Source organism: Crocodylus siamensis, chromosome 1 (assembly GCF_052110815.1).
Source record: "Crocodylus siamensis isolate JL-2025a chromosome 1, ASM5211081v1, whole genome shotgun sequence".
Taxonomy (NCBI): Eukaryota; Metazoa; Chordata; order Crocodylia; family Crocodylidae; genus Crocodylus; species Crocodylus siamensis.
The window spans coordinates 6,527,044-6,551,529 of NC_143395.1; the positions used below are offsets into that span (position 1 = coordinate 6,527,044).

At 43.7% G+C, this 24,486-nt stretch overlaps 1 protein-coding gene across 1 annotated transcript; it reads left to right on the forward strand.

Moving 5' to 3' along the window:
- Positions 1 to 838: 838 nt before the first annotated feature.
- On the forward strand, positions 839 to 24,486 carry RHAG (Rh associated glycoprotein). Its single transcript, XM_090030774.1, has 10 exons — positions 839 to 1,051; positions 5,639 to 5,822; positions 7,682 to 7,832; positions 9,216 to 9,363; positions 10,174 to 10,340; positions 12,576 to 12,713; positions 14,389 to 14,510; positions 15,349 to 15,434; positions 19,011 to 19,084; positions 21,431 to 24,486. Exons 1-10 carry the CDS (start codon positions 886 to 888, stop codon positions 21,503 to 21,505), a joined length of 1,311 nt encoding a protein of 436 aa, XP_089886900.1. The 5' UTR covers positions 839 to 885; the 3' UTR covers positions 21,506 to 24,486.

Genomic DNA, 24,486 nt, shown 5'->3' on the forward strand with positions numbered 1-24,486 from the left:
CATGTACAGATGAGTTGTGTTTATACAGCAGGTTTTCCCTTCTGCAGAAGCACAATCTGATGGACATACTGGCATACTGGGCATCCTGGCATCTGATTGACATACTGGCATCTGAGAAACTGAAGATTTTCCTTTATGTCCCCCCTGCCCTCCACACTCTTATGTGCACATAGGACAAGGTTGCCCAAGACAAAAGAGACTCACTCCCCTGCCGTATCCTCTCTCTTTACCCGTACATACAGATTAAGCCCCCCTTTTACCTATGCCTCAAAGTCTTTAAATCTCTCATTGTAAAGTGTGTTTTCCAATTTTGAATCATAGTTGCGAGATTGTTTTGAACCTTCCAGTTTACCATCAACCTTTTTAAAGAGGAGACACAGGCACTGGGCAGAGCTCCTGGACTCACTAAGTCTCCAGCAGTCTGAGTTGCCTTTTGCAACTAGTAGCTAAATGCCACCTGTAGGGAACCAATTTTGATTCATCTTGCTTGTGTCAGAGTTTAAAGCTGCATGCACTAGATTACTCAATGCAGGTATTATTTCAGATAGCTATTCCCACCCCCTCCCCCCAAATACATACTGTAAGAAAGCCATTACCTACAACAAGGAAAGAAACTTTGCATTACAAAGTATATGAAGCACATATGTCACCAAATTAATATTTAGCAGCATTTTAATCACAGAAACAGCTTGTGGGTTGGGAACTGGCTCACTGACCTACACCATTCCCCTCCCTTGGTGGGTGGGGCTATTGGGTGGGTGTGCTCTCTTCTTCATTTTTTTTTCTTGGTATATCATTCAGCTCCACTGAATGATGCTGCCCCATTGAAGGCAAACAGCAAACCACTCTCTTTATCAAGCCCTCCCAGCTTTCAGCTCCTTCCCCATGCCTTCGTCAGGCTTTTCCACCAATATGAGGTTCAAATTTTCTCTCCTGGCGATTGTTCTGGAGGTGATCCTCATTGCTTTATTTGGGATATTTGTAAGATACAAAGAATTCTCCACATATGAACTCTATGAAGAACAAACACTACACCTTGAGATATACCCATGTAAGTATTCTTATTTGTATGGCTTGGTAAGAGTTGTAGAAGTTTTGGTTGCTATCATTGTTTAAATGGTGCTTTCTGTTAAGAGGAATTGTATTGCTTCCTATCACCCTTTTCTTTCTGTTCTGCCTATTGTACAACTAACTGCACTGGAAACTGGGGAGATCGTTCCACTACTGCTCATGGACATTCAGAAGGGTCCTCTCAGGGGGGCACGTTTTTAGCACAATATTGTCAGTCCTTTTGCACTGCAGAAGCTTTGAACGAGACTCAGATCCCATTGGAGTTGGCTGGAGTTTTGTTCCTGGCTGCAACAAGCCCCTAGTTCTACCAAGCAAACCACTTGTTGAATCTAGGTGTTTGGCCAAAAATACTAGACAGTCTTTCTATGGTTGTGCCGGATGTCTGCGCTATGAAGGCTTGAAGCAGTTTGGGAAGGTTCTTTTCTGTGAGATGCAACATTGATGTTCACGTTTTCTTTTTCTGACGTCCACAAGCAGCTGTCTTTCTCTTTCATACAGTGTCAGATATCAGTGCCCAAATCGATGAGCCACTGTCTGGTTTTATCACTCAATGTGTGGATTCCATCTGCTCCGTCTGGGCTTTTTGTAAAGATTGTAGCTTTCAATGCAGTGCTGTTTGCTGGACGCTGCATTCACACAGGGAGCTGTCTGAGATGTTCATCTTGTGAAGCGTTGTTTTGAAGCATCTGTATCCAGATCTCAGTCTGTTGAGCTTGACCCACACTTCTCTGTCAAAGTCGTGCCCAATTTGGTGTCAAAGTCGACTTATATGGTGTTGGTATAAAATGCGACAGGAATAGGTCTGAGCTTTTGCAGCTGTCAGCCCACTCCATTGCTGCCCATAAGTTTGGTTGACTATCCCCAATTTCTTCCAGCAGGTTGTGGGCTTCACGTACAAATGGTTTATGACTTTTGAGCCTCTTAAGCCTCCATCTATTCATATCTTTAGGTAATAGTTGATGGAACAGGTAATTTTTGTCATCTCCTGCCTCTTTTGTCAATAATGATGTTAGGGTCTGTCTTAAATCATTTGATGTAATGCCCAAAAGTACAGTAAGTACATCTGTGTGTATGTAGGCTGTCCAGCCTGTTATGACTCTCAGTGTACTGTTAAGTAAAGTGTCAAGCTTTTTAGTGTGACAACTTCTGGACCATACAGGAACACAATATTTGTCTGGGGCATATACCATTGCAAGTGCAGCAGTTCTGAGCACTTTGAAGTTGGCACCCCTTGTCATGCTGGCTAAACCTCCCATGAAGACACTTTACTGCTGACCTCCCGAATGTGACGTTCCAAATGCTCAGTCTGGAATATAGTGGGGCCCAATGTGGGGCCTGAACCATAGAGTGATGCCATCTGCGAGGCATGGGACACAGTGTAGGGCTGGTATGGAGCCGTGTATTATGCCCTTGGCATTGGGCATTATAAGGGCAGCTTCCTGCCTATGGACAACTAATTAGTTACAACAAAACTGTGGCAGGTGAGGAAGGTGGGCAGACTATCCTAGACAGGTGGGCAGGCCAATGATTGGACCAGCCTCAAGATGGCCCCCTGTCATAATGTGTTTTATTTAGATCGTCGTAAGCATGACAGTGCAATTCCTCAGAAAACTTTCTAACTCAGTGTAATTAGTTTAACATGACACCAGGCCCTTCCATGCTGAAACTAGCAGAAACCTTGTCAAAATAGTATATTTGGAGACTATAACTTTAATCCAAATATTCCCATTACTATGTCTATTTTCCCTGTTATTGTTAGATGAGTGTATGTGAAAAGGATGGAGGAGATTAAAGGAATGAATCTCCAGTGATGTTCTTGCTGGGAAGAGTAATACAGAAAAAAAAAGTTCATAATCAAAAAAGGGTGCAGATACTTCTACTGAACAGGATAAAGTACTGGAAAAAAGTAAAATATTTTAATCAGGAAATAATAAAATATCTATGTAATGATGAAGTATGTAGGTTGCAACATTTCAAATAAGTGTACATAATATTTTAGAAAGCAGATACTTAAAAACAGTTTTCATTCAATTTAGTACAGAGATCTAGCCCTGTTTCCACCAACAAGAATGCAGGAGTGTTTTAGGTATATCTTGATTACCAACATTGGTAAAATGTGGTGTTATAGTCATCAGCAAAGCAGAATAAGAGCTAGCAAACTAGCATTGGTACCCCACATTTTTAAAAAGTCCAAATCAGATTTATGCTTTTAGCTAAAAAACAGCAGACCTTCACCTCAGAGCTTCAGGCTAAGTACAGACAATCAAAAATCCCCAGGCTGAATCAATGTAATCTTTGCAGGTTAGTATACACTGTGTAGATTGAACTGAGAAGCAAATGAGCAGACATTTACTTTTGAAATGGGAAAGGCAGCCAAACCTCTGCAGTGGCCCATACCAGCAGCTGGAGGGTGATCCAGCATCCCAGCCAGGTGGGATCTCCTCATCAAAAAGCTGGGAGACTGTGGTGTCGATGCCCACACGGTCAAATGGGTCGCCAACTGGTTGGAGGGCCTCACCCAGAGGGTGGTAGTGGATGGGTTCTTCTCGACCTGGAAGGATGTGGGCAGTGGGGTTCCGCAGGGCTCGGTCCTCGGGCCCGCACTGTTCAACATCTTCATCAGTGACTTGGATGAGGGGGTAGAAAGCACCCTGTTCAAGTTTGCTGATGACACTAAGATGTGGGGGGATGTGGGTGCACTAGAAGGGTGCAATAGGCTACAAGCTGACCTTGACAGGTTGCAACGGTGGGCGGATGAGAATAGGATGGGGTTTAACACTGATAAGTGCAAGGTGTTGCACATGGGGAGGAAGAACCGGCACCACACTTACAGGTTGGGGAACTCCCCTCTTGCCAGCACGGAGACGGAAAAGGATCTTGGAGTCGTCATTGACTCCACGATGAACATGGGCCGGCAGTGTGGGGAGGCAGTCAAGAAGGCCAACCGTACCCTGTCATGCATCCACAGATGCATCTCGAGCAGGTCCAGGGAGGTGATCCTCCCCCTCTATGCGGCACTGGTCAGGCCGCAGCTGGAGTACTGCGTCCAGTTCTGGGCGCCACACTTCAAGAGGGACGTGGACAATATGGAAAGAGTTCAGAGGAGGGCCACTCGTATGATCAGGGGTCAGCAGGGCAGGCCTTATGAGGAGAGGCTACGGGACCTGAACCTGTTTAGCCTCCACAAGAGAAGGTTAAGGGGGGACCTTGTGGCCTGCTACAAACTGGTCAGGGGGGATCAGCAGGTATTGGGGGAGTCCCTGTTCCCCCGTGCGCTGCCAGGAGTGACCAGGAATAACGGTCACAAACTGGTGGAGGGTAAGTTTAGATTAGATATTAGGAGGCGCTACTTCACAGTCAGGGCGGCTAGGGCCTGGAACCAGCTTCCAGGGGAAGTGGTGCAGGCTCCTAGCCTGGGGATTTTTAAAAGGAAGTTAGATGAGCACCTTGCCGGGGTCATCTGACCCCGGTGCTCTTTCCTGCTAAGGCAGGGGGTCGGACTAGATGATCTACCTAGGTCCCTTCCGACTCTAGCTACTATGAAACTATGAAACTATGAAGCTACTGCGAAAGGCAGCAGAATGCAGCCAAGCAGGGCTTATCCTTGCTTAGATGCCCAGCACATGCCCCCCCCCACCCTTGAGGGGCACTCCTGGAGGGAACAGTCTCTCTATCCCAGGTCCCTGAGCCTCAGAGGGCATTGCCCATGCCTGGCAGGGCCCCCCCAATCCCTGGCCCTGGTGCAGAGCAGGGACTTAATAATAGACTTTAGGATGGGGGAGAAAACACCACCCCCAACTGGACCCCCAACCAGGTGTTGCCTTGCTTTCTGCAGCGTGGGGAAAAGCCTCAGAGGGGTTTCCTCCCCTTTCCAGGAAGACCCTGGTTGGAGTCTGGTGCAGGCTAGGGAGGGGGTTTAAATCCCACCATTGGTGATGTGTAGGGGGTGCACGCTGGTGCATGTGCACCCCCTGAAATCGGCCATGCATCCCCTGGAAGTGCCAGCCATGAAACCGGAAGTGCCACTGAAAGCGCACTTCCAGTTTCACTGCTGGCTCAGCAATCGGCCACTGGGGACACTCTCCTACTCAGCCGGCCCAAGGAGTGATAGTGCTCTGGCTAGGGAGCAGAGGGGCAGGGTCAGCCCTGCTCCACTGGAGCAGACTGCATGGCCCAGGGCTACAAAGCATCCTGCAGTGCTGGGGGACTCTGAGTTAATTTGAACAAGAAGGTGGTGTGGGTCAGACGTTCCGTAAACTGGTTTGACCTAAATCAGTTAAGTCTGATACTACATGCAACAGGGTTTCTCTTAAACCAGTTTTGGGCATTTTGAAAGTGGTTTAAGTGTACTGCACTTTTGTTCTGTTACAAGCTCAAACCAGTTTCTGATCATTTAAACCGGTTTATGTCTAACTTCTGTCCCTAAACCAAGTGTTACAACTTTTCCAGATTGCATTGATTATAAGAAATCATACTCTATTTCATATCTGCCCTTATTAAATTATTTCTTTGCTTCAAATACTTCCCCTTGGCAAGTCTAGTCACAGTCTTCATGGACTTTTCACAGTCTTTCAGGATGTTCATGTGATGATATTTGTTGGATTTGGTTTCCTGATGACCTTCCTGAAGAACTATGGATTCACCAGTGTTGGAATCAACATGCTCATTGCTGCTCTTGGTATCCAGTGGGGCACCCTCATGCAAGGGTTTTGGCATATGAAAGAAGGGGAAATTCAGATTACTGTTAAAAGGTAGGTATAACTTTCTACCAAGCTAAATACTTCTCCCACTAAAAGCAATGGCAACATGTCCCCTGAATATAGGCTCAGCCTCTTTAAATGCATTAACATTGATGGAAGTCTTTTCATTGACTACTGTAGGGTTTTTGATCTCCAGGCCTATAAAAGGCACACCACTGTGGGTGAACCTACATGTGTGCTTTATTACAGCTGACTAATTAGCTCCGCAGTAAAGCGTCACAGTCTGCACGTGTGCCAGTATTAGGGCTCAGTAAATTAATTAACTCTGCCGTAGGATAGTACTGTTGGGGACAAAACAATCCTATAGCAGAGTAATTTACTCCACTGAAATGCACGTGTAGATGGTGACAGAGGCTGGGTGGGGCATGAGGATGCTAAAGTGCAGGGGGCTGTCTGCCATCTACCCTGACACTTGAGCACCCTCATGCCCCATCCAGCCCCTCTGCTGCCTGATGCTGTCACCCAGAGTCCAGGGCTGACCCCACCCCACCAGGCCTTGCAAGCCCAGGGATGCTCCATGGGTGCTCAAACTGCTGTGGTCCCAGGCACACAGGTAGACAGTATGCCCAGGAGCAGTTTACTCCAGTGCAAACTGTGCCAGAATTTATCACATCGCCTTAATGGCATGTGGAGATGCACTACAGTGATGATTCATAATAAATGTTTATGTGCAAATGAGTCCTCCCAATACAGTATTTGCCAGAATATCTTAACCCAGCCCAGGCATAGCCAGCTGACAGATTGTGCATCTGACACCCTGTTTTCTGTTGTTTGTTATACCTTACTGGAAAACCCAATAGAGGGCATAAAGACTAACTGGGTTACAATCATCTCCCTGACAGAGACCTCACTAGAAGCTTTCTTGTATAAGTAAGAGCTCCCAGTCAGGTATGAGTTAACATATTTTCCCAGTTCCCATATTAACCGTATCTAGCACCCACCCACAAAAACATCACTGATGCACATAAGCAGGAAAGCACCAAGAATTTCCCAAACGAGCTACACCCTGTGACCTGAGAAGAACCATCGAATAGAGCAGGACTGGGGCAGGAAGGGAAGGGAAAGCCAGAAAGAAGACGATCCTGGAGCCCCTGGATCCTGCTGCAGCCAGAGCAATAGGGGGAGTGACAGCCTGTTGGGAACCCCAGCGCGGCCAGTTAACCCCTTGTAGGCTGCATACAACCCATGGGCCACCAGTTAGGCAGCCCCAGAGCAGAACAAGGGGTTTGCATCCCCTTAAATTGCCTGTTAGCGTATGGGAGCATCTGTCTATGGTTCAGAAGTCTGAGTGTGATTTGTTCTGGACCTGAGCCAAGGGCTCCCTCCATGAATACCAGTGGCCAATGGGTAGCTAGTCCTGTAGGCTGTGGAGTCAAATTTAGCTTGAGGACATGTTTCTTGTAAGCCCTACTGATATTACTTCTATTAGATAGGCTTCTTTTTTGACACTTCCCATGGAAATGTCAGCACTACAAATACAAGACACATTTTCTTGATGTTCTCAGTAGCCTACTGCCATCTCCCTTACTCAGATTTCATCCAGCGTGGCAAGGACGTGGTCTGTGCGGGTATGTTGGTAACCTTCCAGAGGACCCTCTCTGTGATCTAGACCAAGTCATGGACCCCACACTGTGAAGAGCCTCCTGAGGAGGGATTTGTTACTGTTGTTAAGCCCAAATGTAGGACTCTAACATGCTCCTTTTTCAGTCCTCAAGTGTTAAGGTCTTATGGATGACATTATTTTTTACATGTTTGTGTTCCATTTCATTTCTGGTCATGCTCAACTGATTTTTATTTATGCAATGTTTGTCTGTTTTGGGGTCTGTTTCTTCCCATCTCCTTAAACCCAGCATGATCAACGCAGACTTCAGCACGGCAACTGTCTTGATTTCATTTGGAGCTCTCCTGGGGAAAACAAGCCCAGTCCAAATGGTGATCCTGACAATTATGGAGATCATATTCTTTTCATGCAATGAGTACCTTGTTGTGGATGTCCTGAAAGTAGGTACCATGCTTTTATTTTTAATAAGTAAGGGGAAAGACTATAGGTAAAGCAAACACCTCTCTGCTCTGCCATGGTGCACTTCAAGCCTTTGGTTTTGTTTTTCAATTGCCCGACTTGCTTCCTCTGTCTAGCCATCTCATTGCTTAGCTTCAGCATTAAAATACTACTTCTCTGTGGCACAACTTCCTATCTCCCTCACTTGCTTGCCTATTCCTCTTCCTCTCTGCTTGCTAATTCCAGGTGTTGGCATAATTTGTGACTGCCAACCACCTGAAAGTCTTCTTGTGAAGTCCATCTTGTGGCATAAAATGTGACTGTAATATTTTTCATGAGATTGTCTAATATCTTTCAAAATGAGCGGTAAAGGATAGTTAACTTCTAGATCTATTGGTCTGAGAAAACCTACAGTGAGAAAGTACTGGCACCATTTAAATTTTGAGAAAGAGCTTCATGCTCAGTGTGAAACTAGCTCTCTAGGAGAATGAGAAGCAGGAGCAAGCCACTGGAGGTCTCCTGAATCCGCCTTCATTATTTATATACTGCAGGCCTCACTTTAAATCCCAAGATCAGGACTCCTAAACCTAAATTAACATTTTTCTCCTGTATCATGCTTGTCTGTATATCTGTGCAGAATTACCAGTAGGACAGTGCAGTGGTTGGGGAGAGTTAGCAAACAATTCTCACGTCTTAACATGTATCAAGCTTTTTTCCCCCCCAGAAATTCACTTGAGCAACAAAACATCCATCCAGAACTAACTTCCTAACACCCCACTATTCAAAAGTGTGCAAATTTGAGTTTTTTAACAAAAGAGGATTCACCCACAAAATTGAAACTAAGCTTTTGAACCCTTCCAAGGTTTTAGGATGCTACGCCCACAAGTTTTGATTTGTACAGCCTCTGAATAAAAGAATGGAAGTGCTAAGGGCCAGGCATCTACTGGTCTTAGGCTCCTAGGTGTGATCTTAGTCCACTCTGCTTAAGTCCCTGAACAAACATTAATTGACCTACTTTTGTAAAAAGTCAGAATTTTAGCTATAAGAATAAACCACGAAAAAGAGCAAGCAGAAGGAAGCGTTACGTTTTTTAAGGAACTCTAGTAGGGTGGAATTGGGTCTGGACATAACGCTTTTAAGAACTGTTAAAGACTCATCTAAAAAGTACTCTGTATAACTAGTAAGAATAACTCATGCTAACCATTGTGTCTTTACTGTGGTACATCTTCGCTCTGTAGCGGTCTCAAATGCTAACTCCTAGTCTCTACCAAGGAAAGTCAATTGACAAACCTATCCAAACTCTTCCTGTCTTAAATCCTGTCTTCACCATTACCACACTATGGGCCACAACAGTGATAGGGTTTATATTTTTTCCCCTATTGTAGGCCACAGATATTGGAGCATCAATGACTATTCACGCTTTTGGAGCTTACTTTGGGCTGGCTGCAGCCCGAGTCTTGTATCGCCCTGGTTTGAAAAAAGGTCATGAAAATGAAGGGTCTTCCTATCACTCAGACAAGTTTGCTATGATCGGTAAGTAAGAGGCAGTTGTTGTAAAAACAATGGCGAGTACTACTCAGTTGTTCCCTTTCTCATCCACTGCATACGGTACTCCCCTTGCTAGGCTACAACTTTTTGCTCATGAGCCTTGCAATGAGTTACTTTTCTTCTGCCGCTGCTGTTGTGTTTTCAAAACAACCCAAAACTGATAACTGCTTAAAGCAAAAAAGGGAGACAAAAGAGAGACAAATTCCAGTGGGAGAGAGAAATTCAACCAAGCATTTATTTAAAGGAAATTACTGTCATTTTCTTATTGGAAAATCTTTAACCACCTCTAGTCAATGAGTCAAATCTCCCAAACCTTCCTGTTAGGTGAGTGATCAATATATCGCATTTGAAAAAAAATTAAGACATAAAGAACTTATAGGCAAGATTCTTCGACCTTTCCTTACATTGAGGAGTTTTAGCCTGCAAGAATCCCAAAGGACCTACCCCAAGAGTAAGGTATTATTTATGGCAAAATCTTTTCCTCAGTGACTTGACAATGGCCATAGAACAAGTCTTCGGGTGAACCCAGACAGACCAGGACTAATTACTATACTTGTGTTTCTCTTTGTCAGTCTCCTTGAATACAGAGGGAGGGAGAGAAAGAAGCTCAAAAGTGCCAGGGGTCTAATGTCTAGTGTAACACACTCTTGTGTAGTATTCCATCACTTTTCCAAGCCTTTGATCACTTCTCAGGCATGTCGCCCTCCTTCGGCCATTGGGAAGCTATTTGTGCTTTGCTGGATCTCTGTCATTCAAAACCATCTGGTAAGGAAATGATTCTTTGTATTCCTACAGGCACTCTTTTCCTCTGGTTGTTTTGGCCCAGTTTCAACTCTGCCATTGCAGTACCTGGGGATCCTCAATACAGAGCAATAGTTAATACTTACTTCTCTCTAGCTGCATGTACGGTCACAGCATTTGCCTTCTCCAGCTTCATTGAGCATAGAGGCAAGTTTGATATGGTAAGATAATTGCTTCTGCCATTGAATCTAGTGTGGAATTGCAAAGAGTCACCAGTTTTTAAAGGTATTGAGAAAATACCTACCTTCAAAGGAGTGGTTTCTAAAACATTAGGACCCTACTTAACCATATAGTAAGACTATCCTACTATTTTATTGTGAATCCATGGATTGACATATGTAGTCCTGGCTGCAGCAGTTACTGGGTAGGAGGATTAAAACCAGGTCTCTAAGGGGATTAATTCCTGACTTTCTCAATAGCACATCCATTTCTGTGGGACACATTTAAATGAATGAATACATCTTTTACAATGTGATGACAAAGAAGGTGCATGCAGTAAGTCACACTGGGCATTTTTACGCATGAAAGTGCCGGAGCACTGGGCACTTTGAAGAGCACTTGGTGCTGCGGCACTGCCAGTTGTATAAGTGGTGAAATGCACACAGAAAATAGCAGGAGTCCACTTTTGAACTCAAACACGTAGAAAGTGTTTGAATTCAAAAGTGCACTGCTGCCATTTTCTCCATACTAACGTGCATTTTGCCACTTCCGCAACTGCAAGCGATGCAGCTCCTTGTGTGTCAGCTCGCATGCGGAGCAGACTCGCTTATAGTTTCATAGTTTCATAGTTGGTTGGGTCAGAAGGGACCTGAGCAGATCATCACGTCTGACCCCCTGCCATGGGCAGGAAAGAGTACTGGGGTCAAACGACCCCGGCAAGGTGTTCATCCAGCCTCCTTTTAAAGACCCCCAGGGTAGGAGCCAGCACCACTTTGCTTGGAAGTTGGTTCCAGATCCTAGCCGCCCTGACAGTGAAGTCACGCCTCCTGATGTCTAATCTGAATCTCCCCTCTGCCAGCTTGTGACCGTTATTCCTGGTCACTCCTGGCAGTGCTCAGGGGAACAGGATCTCCCCCAATGCCTGCTGATCCCCCCTGACTAGTTTGTAACAGGACACTAGATCCCCCCTCAGCCTTCCCTTGTGGAGGATGAACAGGTTCAGGTCCCATCGCCTCTCCTCGGAGGGCCTGCCCTGCTGTCCCCTGACCATGCGAGTGGCCTCCTCTGGACCCTCTCCATGTTGTCCACATCCCTCCTGAAGTGCGACATCCAGAACTGGATGCAGTACTCCAGCTGCGGCCTGACCAGTACCAAATAGAGGGGGAGGATCACCTCCCTGGACCTGCTCGAGATGCATCTGTGGATGCATGACAAGGTATGGTTGGCCTTTCAGACCGCATCCCCACACTGCCGGCCCATGTTCATCTTGGTATCAACGATGACTCCAAGATCCTTTTCTGCCTCTGCACTGCTGAGAAGGGATTTCCCCAGCCTGTAGGGACGGTGCTGGTTATTCCTCCCCAGGTGCAGCACCTTGCACTTGTCGGTGTTGAATCCCATCCTGTTCTCATCCGCCCACCCCTGTAACCTGTCTAGGTCCAATTGCAGCCTATTCCTCCCATCTAGCATGCCCACTTCTCCCCATATCTTAGTGTTATCAGGAAATTTGAACAGGGTGCTTTTTACCCCCTCGTCCAAGTCACTGCTGAAGATGTTGAACACTGCGGGCCCAAGGACCGAGCCCTGGGGGACCCCACTGCCCACATCTCTCCAGGTCAAAAATGACCCGTCCACCGCCACTCTCTCCGTACGGCCCTCCAGCTAACTATTGACCCATCTGACTGTATAGGTATCAACGCCACAGTCTCCTAGTTTTTTAATGAGAATGGGGTGAAAGACAGTGTCAAAGGCCTCCCTGAAATCCAGAAAGACTACATCCACTGCTACCCCTGCATCTAAGGACTCTGTGACCTGGTCGTAGAAGGCCACCAGGTTGGTCTGACAGGACCTGCCCTTAATGAACCCGTGTTTGTTGTCCCTAAGCATAATCTCCCCTGCTGGCCCCTCGTGGACATGTGCCAGGATAATTCTCTCAAAAAGCTTCCCCAGGATCGAGGTAAGGCTAACTGGTCTATAGTTTCCTGGGTCCTCCTTGCTCCCTTTATTTTAAAATGGGAACCACACTGGCCTTTTTCCAGTCCTCCGGCACAACGCCAGAACACCACAAGTGCTCATAAAGCTGTGCCAGAGGTCCTTCAATGACCTCTGCTAATTCGATTAATGAAATCCCTGGCACATCTGGGCATGAAAATATTTCTATATAAATGCCCACACTTACAAAACACATCTCTGGTCCACCTCTTTTCTTACCCTCTATCACTTTGTGTTCCATACAGGTTCACATTCAAAATGCCACCCTAGCAGGCGGAGTAGCAGTGGGGTCCTGTGCTGACTTGGGCATCGAGACTTTTGGCGCTATGTTAATTGGTTTTGTCGCTGCAATCATCTCTGGCATCGGATTCAAGTTCCTGACTGTAAGTCTCAAATAAAGTAACAGGCGTTGGGCTTATTTTTGACCTCACACTGAGTTCTTTGATTCATAAAATCATAGAAAAGTAGGGCTGGAAGGGACATGTAGAGCAGTGGTTCTCAATCTTTTGTGTACCAGGACTCATTTGTAAACTTCCCAATCTCAACCCACTCACCCTTGACCCACTGCCACCTGCCACCAGCCCCCCAGTGTGTGGGGCAGGGGGTGGAGGTGGAGGTGGGACCCCAGCAGCTTTTTGCAGGCTGGAACTCTGCCAGCCTGCAAAGAAAAAGCAATGGTTTTGGCCATTTTTCTCCTTCAAGGGAGAATCCATTTTTAAAGTTTGTTCATAACCCTTTCATATATTCTCGCAATCCACTTTTGGGTCATGACCCCCAGGTTGACAAATGCTGCTTCAGGGGTTATTTAGTTTAACCTCCAACAAAGGCAAGAAACTGGTGTCACTCCTGATTTAGAAGATGAGAAGCAGGCCTTTAGTATGGATAGAGATTAGCAAGACCTAGGCAACCATCAGCACAGGTCAATTGGCCCCTATACAGGAGCAATGAGGCTGTGCTGATGTGCTGTAATTACAATGCGTTGAAGCAGAATTGATTAATCAAGTCTGCTGGAGTGTAATAATAACCATGCTCCAGCAGCCTCCAGCATCTTGTGTGTCAGAGTCCCCGCACTTAAAAATGGCAATGGGGGCATTTTATCTAACGCTCATTCAATGAGTGTTAGATACAGCATCCCTGCCTCCATTTTTAAGTGCATAGACTTTGATACACAAGACGCTCTGGGTGCTTTAATTAGAGTGGTTCTCAGAGCCTCTTTAATTAAAGCACTTCCCTCCCCCAACTCCTGGAGTACGTGTATAAATGCTTCAGTACCTTTGAGAATAGGTGGTCCCGATCCCTGAAAAAATGCAGCTATCTGAGCTAGCTGAATCTGAATTTCTGTTGGGAAACCCCCAACAATTAAAAAGCCTGGTTGTAATGAAAATTTAAAATTCCCAAGCAAACAGCAATTTCAAAGAGGATGCCTGTGTCAGGTCAATTGAAAATTCATTTTTATTCAGAACTAACCCATTAAATGTTTTGCCACATGATAAGATACTTTCCTAAATAAAAATTCATTATAAGATACTTTTCTAACATAAAAGTTATTTTGCATTAAAAATGGATAGGTCCCATTCCAAAAATATTGAGTCAAAACATTTGGATGCTGTTAAAACACCTAGTTTCAGATTTTTAATGAAAAAATTATCAAAATCAACACAATCCCATGAAAGGTTCAAGTTCAATAAAATAGAATTCCTTAAGAGAAAATATCCCAACAGATCATTTTTTACCACCTATTCATGGCATGTATTTGCTTGTTGGGATCTTCACCCTATTTTCCTTCCAACTCAAAATGTGTATCCATGGCTACGCCGTTTAATAACATCACAGAACTTCTGTATATCCAGTAACGATACAAATTATATTAGCACTTTCCTCTGTGTAAATAATATAAGTGATGAGGTAGGTCACAGTATTAATAGCAAATCACTAACTATGTATAAGAAGCATATTTCACTATTGTATTTTCTTCACAGCTAATTTTTCTTATAAATTTTTACACTAGAACTTGAAAACCAAGAACTAAGCTAAAATTATGCTTTCCTCTGATTTCAGCCACTTCTTGCTTCTTATCTGAAAATTCAAGACACTTGCGGAGTCCATAATTTACATGGCTTGCCTGGAATACTGGGCGGGATTGCAAGCATCATTGCAGCTGCGATACAAGTAGAACATCTGTGAGTTTAAAAAACCAAAAAAAGAGAGTTCTTTCATAAGGCTGGCAGCCATTTTGTGTTTTATTCAGTGCAAGCTGCTTGAGACCACATTTGGCATTGCCAGTCTCAAAGTATTAAAAAAAAAATTGGATCATGTCCTGAAACATCCTGAGATGTAAAACAAAAAATGAATCATTAGGCTGAACAATTTACATTATCTTTCTTTCCATCTTTGAGGTCCAGAAATTGTCCCCCTGAACAAAAGCTGAGATTCTCATAAATTCCTCTGATTCCAGGACATGAGGCATTAGGAAAGCCACCAAGTTACACAAAACAAGAAAATTGCTGCAGTTGACAACCCTGTGCCCTGTGCACTCCTTACTATGAAAATGAAGATCTTATGGTTGCTCTTTTTGCTCATAGGGACATTACTGAAGTTTTGCAAAAATTCAATAAGCTTTTCATTTTCTCAGGCCAAACTTTGAGTCTGAATGCCCTCCTTCCCCCGCAAGTAATGTGGGCATCATATAGCAAACCAAAGCTAGACCAAGATGGTGTCTAGTGGGTCTCTGCTTTGTTTTATTTATTCTGGTTTCCCTCTTAAGTTTTTCTGTTTCTCTTACTTTAAGCTGTCCTGAAACATTTTGGGGAAGGGTGGATATAAATTAAATAAATAAATATAATCACCTTTTTTTCAAGAAAAGCATTATTTCCTTATATATTTAAGTCTAACCCTCTACCTGGTAATTTTATCCTGCTGAGAGCAATAATAAAAATATATACAATGCAGTAAAATTCCTGCTCTGGAAACTGAGTGCTGTTTTAACTGTTTGTGACCTTTTCATCCATCCTTTTTCAGGTCATCTCATCCTATTTCTGTTGGTATGCAGGCTGCTGCCTTGGGTTGTACACTTGGAATTGCACTAATAGGAGGAGCGTTTGCAGGTTAGTAAGATGCACAGAGCACCCAAAGCTTATAAATCTTTAGAAACATGCTGTTTGCCTCTCCCCTCTTCCTCCTTTCTGCTGAGTTCAGCAGCAGAGGAAAGGAGGGTATGCCTGGTGGTGGCACCATTTACCCATGGGCTCTGGAGCAGTGCAAAAACAGAGGGTAAGGCTAGACCCTGGCTGAGAGTTCACATGCAAAAGAATCATAGCATCCTAGAGAAGTAGAGCTGGAAGCAACCTCCATATGTCAAGACCAATCACCTGCCTGAAACAGAATTATCCCTATCCAAACCATCCCATACAATCATAATCTAAACTCTACATAAGACTACCTTCAACCCTGACATAACACAGACCTAACAGCGATGTGATACCAAGGTGACTGCGGAGCCACTGACCATCACCATTGAAATCTCATGGTGATCAGGATTGGTCCCAAATGATTGGAAAAGGGCAAATATAGTGCCCTTCTTTAAGAATGGGAAGAAAGAGGATCCAGGGAACTGCAGACCAGTCAGCCTCACCTCACTCCCTGGAAAAATCAGGTCCTCAGGGAAGCCATTTCTAAGCATGAGGAGGAGGAGAAGGTGATTATGAACATTCAGCATGGATTCACCAAGGGCAAGTCATGCCTGACCAACGTGATTGCCTTCTATGATGAAATGACTGGCTTCGTGGATGTGGGGAGACCAGTGGACATGATACACCTTGACTTTAGCAAGGCTTTTGATAAAGTCTGCCACAACATTTTCACAAGCAAGCTAAGAAAGTATGAGTTGGATGAATGGACTGTAAGGTGGATAAAAAACTGGATTGAGCATCAGGCTGAGCGAATTATAGTCAATGATTCAACATTTAGCTGGGAGTTGGTGTCAAATGGAGTGCCCCAGAAGTCAATCCTGCAGTTGGTTTGTTCAATATGTTCATCAATAACCTAGAAGATGGGATGGAGTGTACCCTCAGCAAGTTCATGGATGACACCAAACTGAAGGGAGCAGGGGATACACTGGAGGATAGGGCTAGGATTCAAAGGGATTTTGACAAGTTGGAGGATTAGACCAAAAGTAATCTCATGAGGTTTAACAAGGGTATGTTCAAAGTCCTGCATTTAGAATGGAACAATCCCATGGACCAGAACAGGCTGGGGACTGACTAGATAAGCAGCAGTTGTTCAGAGAAGGACCTGGGGGTTACAGTGGACAATAAGCTGAATATGAGCCAGCAGTGTGCCCTCGTTGCCAAGAAGGCTGATGGCATCCCAGGCTGCATTGATAGGAGCACTGCCAGCAGATTGATGGATGTGATTATTCTCCTCTATTCAGCATAGTGAAGCTGCATCTGGAGTCCCATGTCCAGTTTTGGGTCCCTCACTACAAAAAGAATATGGACAAATTTGAAAGAGTCCATTGAAGGGCAACAAAAATTAGTTAGGGGACTGGAAAACACGACTTCTGAGGAGATCTGAGAGAACTGGGCCTATTCAGTCTGGGGGAGAGAAAACTGAGAGGGGATTCAATTGCAGCCTTCAACTACCTGAAGGGGGGCTTGAAAGAGGATGGAGGTGGACCATTATCAGTGGTGGCAGATGACAAAGCAAGGGGCAATGGTCTCAAGTTGAAGCAAGGGAAGTATAGTTAAGATATTAGGAAACGCTTCCTCACTAGAAGACTAATAAAGCACTGGAACAGGTTACCCAGGAAAGTGGTAGAAAATCCATCCTTGGAGGCTAGACAAAGCCTTGGCTGGGATGATATAGTTGAGGAGGGTCCTGCTTTGAGCAGAAGATTAGATTAGCTGACCTCCTGAGGTCTTTTTCAACCCTAACTTTCTATTATTCTAACAGCCTAACAGGGTAAAGCAGGAGAATCGTAGCAACCAATGTCCTGCTTCTATGAAATGCTGTCAATATATGCTCAAGAGATCCTGGGTAGAGGACTAGGTCCCCTACTACAAAGAAAGGCAAAAACCCCCATGGTGCATACCAATCTGACCATGGGGTAAAATTCCTTCCTGAAGTCAAATGTGGTGATTGGTCTTACTCTGAGTGGAGGGCAAGACCCACTATGCAGGAACCTCTGGCTTTGGTCCCAGGATGGAGGCAACCAGCAAAACATGGAAACATGGAAAATACCCACAGTAGAACATAGGCCTACACCTAGATCATCCTCAACCAGTGGCTGTCCACTCTCTTTCTGAACACCTCCAGTATGGGGAGCTGGGAGCTAAGCAGTGCCAGGGCCAGGCCCCCTGCTGTGGTGGCTGCCCAAGAACAAATTTGCTCCTGGTCAGCATCTACATGAGCCCTGCTGCACAGTATCGACTGTGCAGTTAGTTTAGTACCTGTATCTACAGGTACTAGCTAACTGCACAGTAGACTGATTTACTGCGGGGTAGCTTATTAGCACTGTAACTTGGTGATGCTTTACTGTGCAGTAGATTAGTTTAGTGCACAGTGAAGCATCTTGTGTAGACACACCCAGTCTGTTCTATTGCCTCACACTTCTAACAGTAAAGAGGCAAAGGTGGGACACAACCACGCCCCTTTTGGATCCACCCCATCAGGCTGTCTTTCTAGATAATATGTTTTAGCCAAAATGAAGTTGAATGGTGCTATGCAGGTGTAGCTGGATGAAATTCTATTGACTGGGTTTTACACAGGGTCAGACTAGATGACCCTGTTATCTATTGCTAGCTGATGGCTTAAAATAGGTGGAGCTAGATAGCACTAAGCTATCTAGCACTAGAACACTGCTTCCAAACAGATTTCTACTGAGGATTTGCAAAATATTATTTCCAAAGGCTTATAACTTGACCGAATGTGGGTATATATTCATAGGGACAAACATATTTAGGCTAGATATCAGGAGGTGCTACTTCACGGTCAGGGCGGCTAGGATCTGGAACCAACTTCCAAGAGAAGTGGTGCTGGCTCCTACTCTGGTTGTCTTTAAGAGGAGGTTGGATGTACATCTTGCTGGGGTTGTTTGACCCCAGTACTCTTTCCTGCCATGGCAGGGGATCGGACTCGATGATCTGCTCAGGTCCCTTCTGACCCTAGAAACTATGAAACTATGAAACATAAAGCAGTCCCCTGACTCCAAGGCCAGCCTTTCTTGAACATTTCAAAACCATACTCCACAGTTTGGAAGCACTGGAACCTCAGTGAAACGATTAGGAGAACATGGGTGGGAGGGGGACATTTCACCTTCGTCTCATTAGAACTGGTGCTAAACAAACCAAAAACTCAGACTGACCCAGACACTCCCCAAAAGCAATTTAAATCTGAGAAAGTTGTAAACATCTAAGAACTGAGCCTTTATAATGGAAAGTATCGCGCAACTGCAACACTTGTAATATTGACCAGCGTGATATTACAGGCCCTGATTCGGTGTGGCATTAGGTATTTCCTGATAAACGTCACCACCTTGAAGGTGGTGCTTACTGCCTTCCAAAATTGCACTGATAACTAAAAAGACAGGGCAAAGGCCATTATTCTCCTCCCAAGGGCACCCCTTGTAGCACGTCTTGTGGAACATGTGCACCGTTGAACTCATGGGATTTTCTTTCCTGCAGGTTTAATTCTCAACTTGCCTTTCTTGGGTCAAGCCCCGGATCAGAACTGCTTCGACGATTCAGTTTACTGGGAGGTAGGATATAACCGCAAAGGAACACAGCCAGCAGGAAGTGCTACACTTGTATTTCCTGCTATGGGAAGTAGAGAGAATAGCGCGGTCCAGCACTGATGGTGCTCATGTAGTGGGACTCTGGGGATTCATACTGCATTCCTGGGATTGCCTGGAGATTCTGGCCTCTTCACCAGCTTCTCTCTGAAGGCACCACGCTCAGAGGCCTTGAACCCTTCTTGGTGGCTCTGTCCATTATTGCTCCCTCTCTGGCATGCTTGAGATCGGGGTGCAGTATGGGCATAACCTTGTTTGAAGCAGGAGAGACCCGAGCTTCAAAAAAAAAACTGCTTTAACTCAGGTTTGGGGTCCTTTAGACCCACCTCTGAAACCTCAAGAGTGTTAGTGCTGCAGCCCCTAAAGTAAATCAATGAGGAATAAAGAGAAACCTTATTGAGGCAGGTTGCAAAGAGGAAGAAATCCACTGTAATCTGCTGCCATCTAGAGTCAGTTCGGCCTCATCTACACTACAGAGCTCTTCTCGGAGAGATTTGTTGGCTAAGGGTCTGAAGAGGTCCATAAAATAATTGATTAGCTCTGTTGGCAACCCTCCCCACCCTCCCCCCCAGCCCTGTGTGGATGCAGGTCTGACAGCAGGAGGACAGTTTCTTCCATTTAGAGGAAATGATGTAATCCTAGCACCAAAAAAATACTTCTTCCTACAGAGATACCTCTACAACAGGGGCAGGCAAAATGCAACCTGCGGGCCAAATGTAGCCCTCAAGTCTATTCTGTTTGGCCCACGGGGCCCCTAAACATTTTAGAAAATTAATATTTATTTGCCCCTGGCTGCCTGTCACATGGCCCTTGATAGCTTGCCAAAACACAGCAAGCGGCCCTCCACCCAAAATAATTGCCTGCCCCTGCTCTGCAATGACGGCATCTCTTTAGGTCAGATAGCCCTGACCCCACAAGAGCTGCTTCCCCAGTGAAAGTAGCAGCACCTCTATAATAGGGTTTTAATGTCTGAGACATCTGTCTGTTCCTGACTGAAAAATAAATACAAATATTTTTTTCTGATTTCTTTCCCACATGGCAGAAAAATCGTGCAAACAGGGATAATTGGGAAAAAAAAGATTTGTCTTGTCTTTCTTAATTTTCCCACTATAGATGGAGGAAAGGCTTTCTACTGAAAGTTTTGTGTTATGATTCAGAAGTGTAGGGTCCAATTACTAGCTCTATGTGTATAACTCTGGGGAAGCACCTTATTCTATATGAGCCTCAGTTCCCTATATATTAAATGGACATGAGCTGAAAGGCACAGGATTTTTTCCTTGTCTATTTAGATGGCCCATTCTTCAGGAAAGGCACTGTTTCATATTCTGCATTTATCCAGTGGGGTTGTCCCAATAACCAACTTCCTTATTCCATTCCCAAACTGAAAAAAAAATAATAATTTCAGTTAATCCCTCAAACCAAAAGTTTTTTAAAAATATTTAGAAAAAAAACAATTTTTCCCCCACCTGAGTGATACCTATGGACCTTGTTTCATTTCAGAAATGTCTTAGCTACTAATTTAGACATTTTGAATATCATTTCTAAATTTTTTAGTTGGCCAAACTTGTTCACTAAATTCAGCGAAATCCACAAATAAAATTAGATCAAAATGGTGGGGTTTTTTATGAATAAACTGTTAACCAAATACTTGGCAAAATAATATAGAGCCTGCCATAAAGGTGCTTCTGTATTGATTCATGTGTATTGGCATGACACTATTAAAAATACCAATAAGTATTGTAATTTTTATTTACCAAGAGAAGGAGAGTGTATTAACGTGTTAGGAAACACAACATGCCTCTATAATACTAGAAACTGTAGAAGAGTTTAAAGTGTAGATGACAAAGAAATCCAGCCTATTTTTAACCAGAATAAATATAAACCTCAGTTCCAGAGTTCATCAATATCTATAGAAATATCCATGTTAGCAAGATTCAACCCAAAATGTTAATGTAGGGTGGATATTTTCAAAGAAGGTTAGGGTAGATTCATACCCAATTCCTTTGAATTACACGGGGAGTTGAGTACCTAATTTATTTGTAAACCCCAGCATGGATATATTACATGTTATGAAGCATTTCCTTTGTCAGGACAGTGGAAATCTTCTAAACTAAAGATGCACTGAATGGCTCAGAATTTCTCCCCAAACAGCAGGGAAGCAAGATGATTTTTTCAATAATTAAATGCAAAAGGTGAATGGAAAGAATGATATTTATATTGCACTAGGAAGTCATTTTGGGTGTGAACTCCAGAAAGACCAAAGGGCGTGAGCTGGGGTTAATTTTTTTTTTTTTTTTTTGGTTTTCATACCAGGTCCCAGAAGAAAGCAAACAATTTGTTGAACTGTCCAGCGAACAAGACATTCAGAGATCTAATGTCAACATGTAGATGGATTTTTCCATTATTAACTTCAGTCCTAATAGTGTCATTTTCAGACATTAGTGGTTTTCAATAAGTAAAGGCATGTAAAGAGCTATAGTTTTGTAAAATGAAATAAGCTTTAATAAGGATATAGTGCCCCTACCAAATCTGATATACACAATGCATATTTCAAGCTCTGTTGAATGTAAAAGGCTTTCAAATACCTATGCTTACCTAAAATTGAAAGCAGCTAACTGGATTGCAATATGCCCTGTATTTCAGCAATCCATCGTAACTCAAGTTCTTTAAATTGATTTCACATCTATGTGTTTCTACCATGCTTATCGCCAAGGTTTCGTGTTTAGCAGCAAGTATTCAGAATCTGGAATGAAATGTTACTTTAGTAAGACATGGAAAAATTAGACCAAGAAGAATTTCATACCCTCTAAGCTAGTACAGGTAAACTGAGAGAGGATAAAGAAAAGATCTATAGGTTTTTATTTTGGTTTCCAAAATGATTTTTTACTAAAGACCGCCACACGAAACTGTTATGAAACCATGCCTACCTAATAAGTCATAACCCTGTTGTGGATTAAAAACTGGTCAAATAATAGGAAATAAAGTGTTAGGAATAATTCACAACTAGTTTTAAGTGCAAAAAAATGGCTATCAGTGAGATACCTAACACAGACATATGACAACTCCGTCTTCATTATATTTTTAATGATCTCAATGAGTAAGTGAATGGGAGGTGGGACAAAATGTATTATTAACACAATAATTTAGGTTAGTCAAAACCAGGTGAGGCAATTCAGAAGCACCTTCTAAACCCTGTGTAACTGGGCAACATTGTCTGATGAAATCCAACACTGGCAAGCAGAAGATGATACTTATTGAGAGGCAAGCCTAAAGACTGACTTGTGGTCATTGACTGGTTCTGAGCTCAACACGCGTGCAAGAACAAGGTCTGGATTGTTAAGAGAGTCATTGAAGAAGCATGTGTGTCAGAGCAGAATAACATGTAAAATGCCTGTGTCACATCTAGAAGTCTGAAAGTGCTGCATCTGGAAAAACAACCCGGCCAGAAACAGGACAAAGGGCCAAGAAGACCAACAAAAGATAATGAGGATCCATGAAATGCATTAAGAGGAGAACTTAAAGGGAAGGACAAAATAAAAAGCAATTTTGAGCAAGCGTAAAACAGTACCACAGAGAAGCTCAGTCCTGTTTATTATGTGTCATAGTCAGATTAATAAGAGGCTTCCTGATTAAAAGGAAAGGGAGCTAATGTTAAAATGTGAGCAAGTGTGTAGGACTAATGAACAGAGCTCATTTCTTCAAGCTACAACTATGCCAAACAGAAGCACCAATTAGACTTTAGAAAGTGTTGTGAGCTGGATAAAGCAGATGAGCTTCCAATGGCTTTATAAGGACTGTTTTACTTTAGGGCTGACAACTGGGAGTTAGTGAGGAAGTCCTTCCATAAAGCTGAATTTCATTTAAAAAGTACTTACATGTTCTTCTGAGTTGTCCAATGCATGGCACCTTAAGATAGGATACTGGGTTAAACTGACCAGTAAGGTAAAACCACTGTATAGTGTTTTATATATAAGCTTTTATCGATGAACAAAATATCTAATTGTTTAAATACATTTTAATATTATTTTTAGAAATGTTCATTTTTGCAGATAAGCAGGGCCACACTGTGTTTTTCTTTTTTGTCTGAATGCAGTCTTGTATCCAAATACTCTAGGAAATATATTGTCTTTAAATGGGAAAGGCAAGAGGAACAGGTTGATATAACCGTTCAATGTTTAAAGATTTTGTAAATACTCTGTGCCTACATTAGAAGAGCAAAGCTGCCCATGGATGGGCTAATTGTATATATTTTATACACAATGGATGAAATTCACTCCCGTGCAGAAAGGTAGCGTAAAGCCACACTTAACTCCCACTGGGCTCATCTACGTGAGATGCTATGTTGGTGTAGTGACAAGCTATGGTACCGTAGCGTTGGCGGGCACAAATCGTGATGCTGACACTACTGCACTGTAACAACAAGCTACTGTATAGTAGCTCATTGCTACTGCGCAGTAGCATGGGGAAAGACCCACGCAGCATCAGGACTGTGCAGTAATCCCAGTTAAGCAAATATTAAATGACTGTGCAGTAACAACTGCACAGTCCAGCGGACATGTAGCTGCACCCACTGACACCTCATTTTGAGGATTTCAGTAGGTTTTAAGTTCACCTTCAATCTAAGGGTACATTTTACCCATTTGAAGTATTGACTTTCTGGGACTACTTGCAAAGCTAAATGCTACTCATTGGGCATGTCTGCACAAGACACTTACTGTCGAGTAGACAAATTAGCTTGATAGTAAATGTCTCATTTCTACACGTGCACTCCATTAGGCTGCAGGAAACTAATTAACTCCATAGCAGGATAGTACTTGTAAATACTTATTGAGAGGCAAGCCTAAAGACTGACTTGTGGTCATTGACTGGTTCTGAGCTCAACACGCGTGCAAGAACAAGTAAATACAAGTACAAGTACTATCCTGCTGTGGAGTTTTTTACTCCACAACACCACACGTGTAGACACTAAAGGCTCTGGCTGAGGTGAAGGTGTTTCAGTGCAGGGAATACCTGCTAGCTAGTCCCATATTGGAACATCCTCATGTCCCAGCCATCCCCTCCACAGCACATTGAGCCACATCAGAGCAGCCCTGGGCTGGCAGGCTAACCCCCCAGACCTCTGCCAGCCAATGCTACTCCAACTGTCTCAACATGCTGCAGTCCTGGGTGCATGTGTAAAAGCAGTGCCCAGGAGCAAGAATCTCTGGCGCAGTAAGTGCCGGGGTTTATTGCATTGCCTGCATAAGCATATGTGGACACACCCAGTCTAAGGAAGTCTCAAGGAATAAATCCACAGTGATAATGAGAAAGTACAGTTCATCAATTTGAACAGAGCTGCAATCAATAAAATAAATATTTTTATCCCTAGA

Bases quoted from the DNA above. Each gene is read 5' to 3' on its own strand.
- RHAG (XM_090030774.1), top strand. From the start codon at position 886: ATGCCTTCGTCAGGCTTTTCCACCAATATGAGGTTCAAATTTTCTCTC. The intron at 7,833-9,215 runs GTAGGTACCATG...CCCCTATTGTAG, and splicing joins TTGTTGTGGATGTCCTGAAA to GCCACAGATATTGGAGCATC. The intron at 14,511-15,348 runs GTGAGTTTAAAA...ATCCTTTTTCAG, and splicing joins GCGATACAAGTAGAACATCT to GTCATCTCATCCTATTTCTG.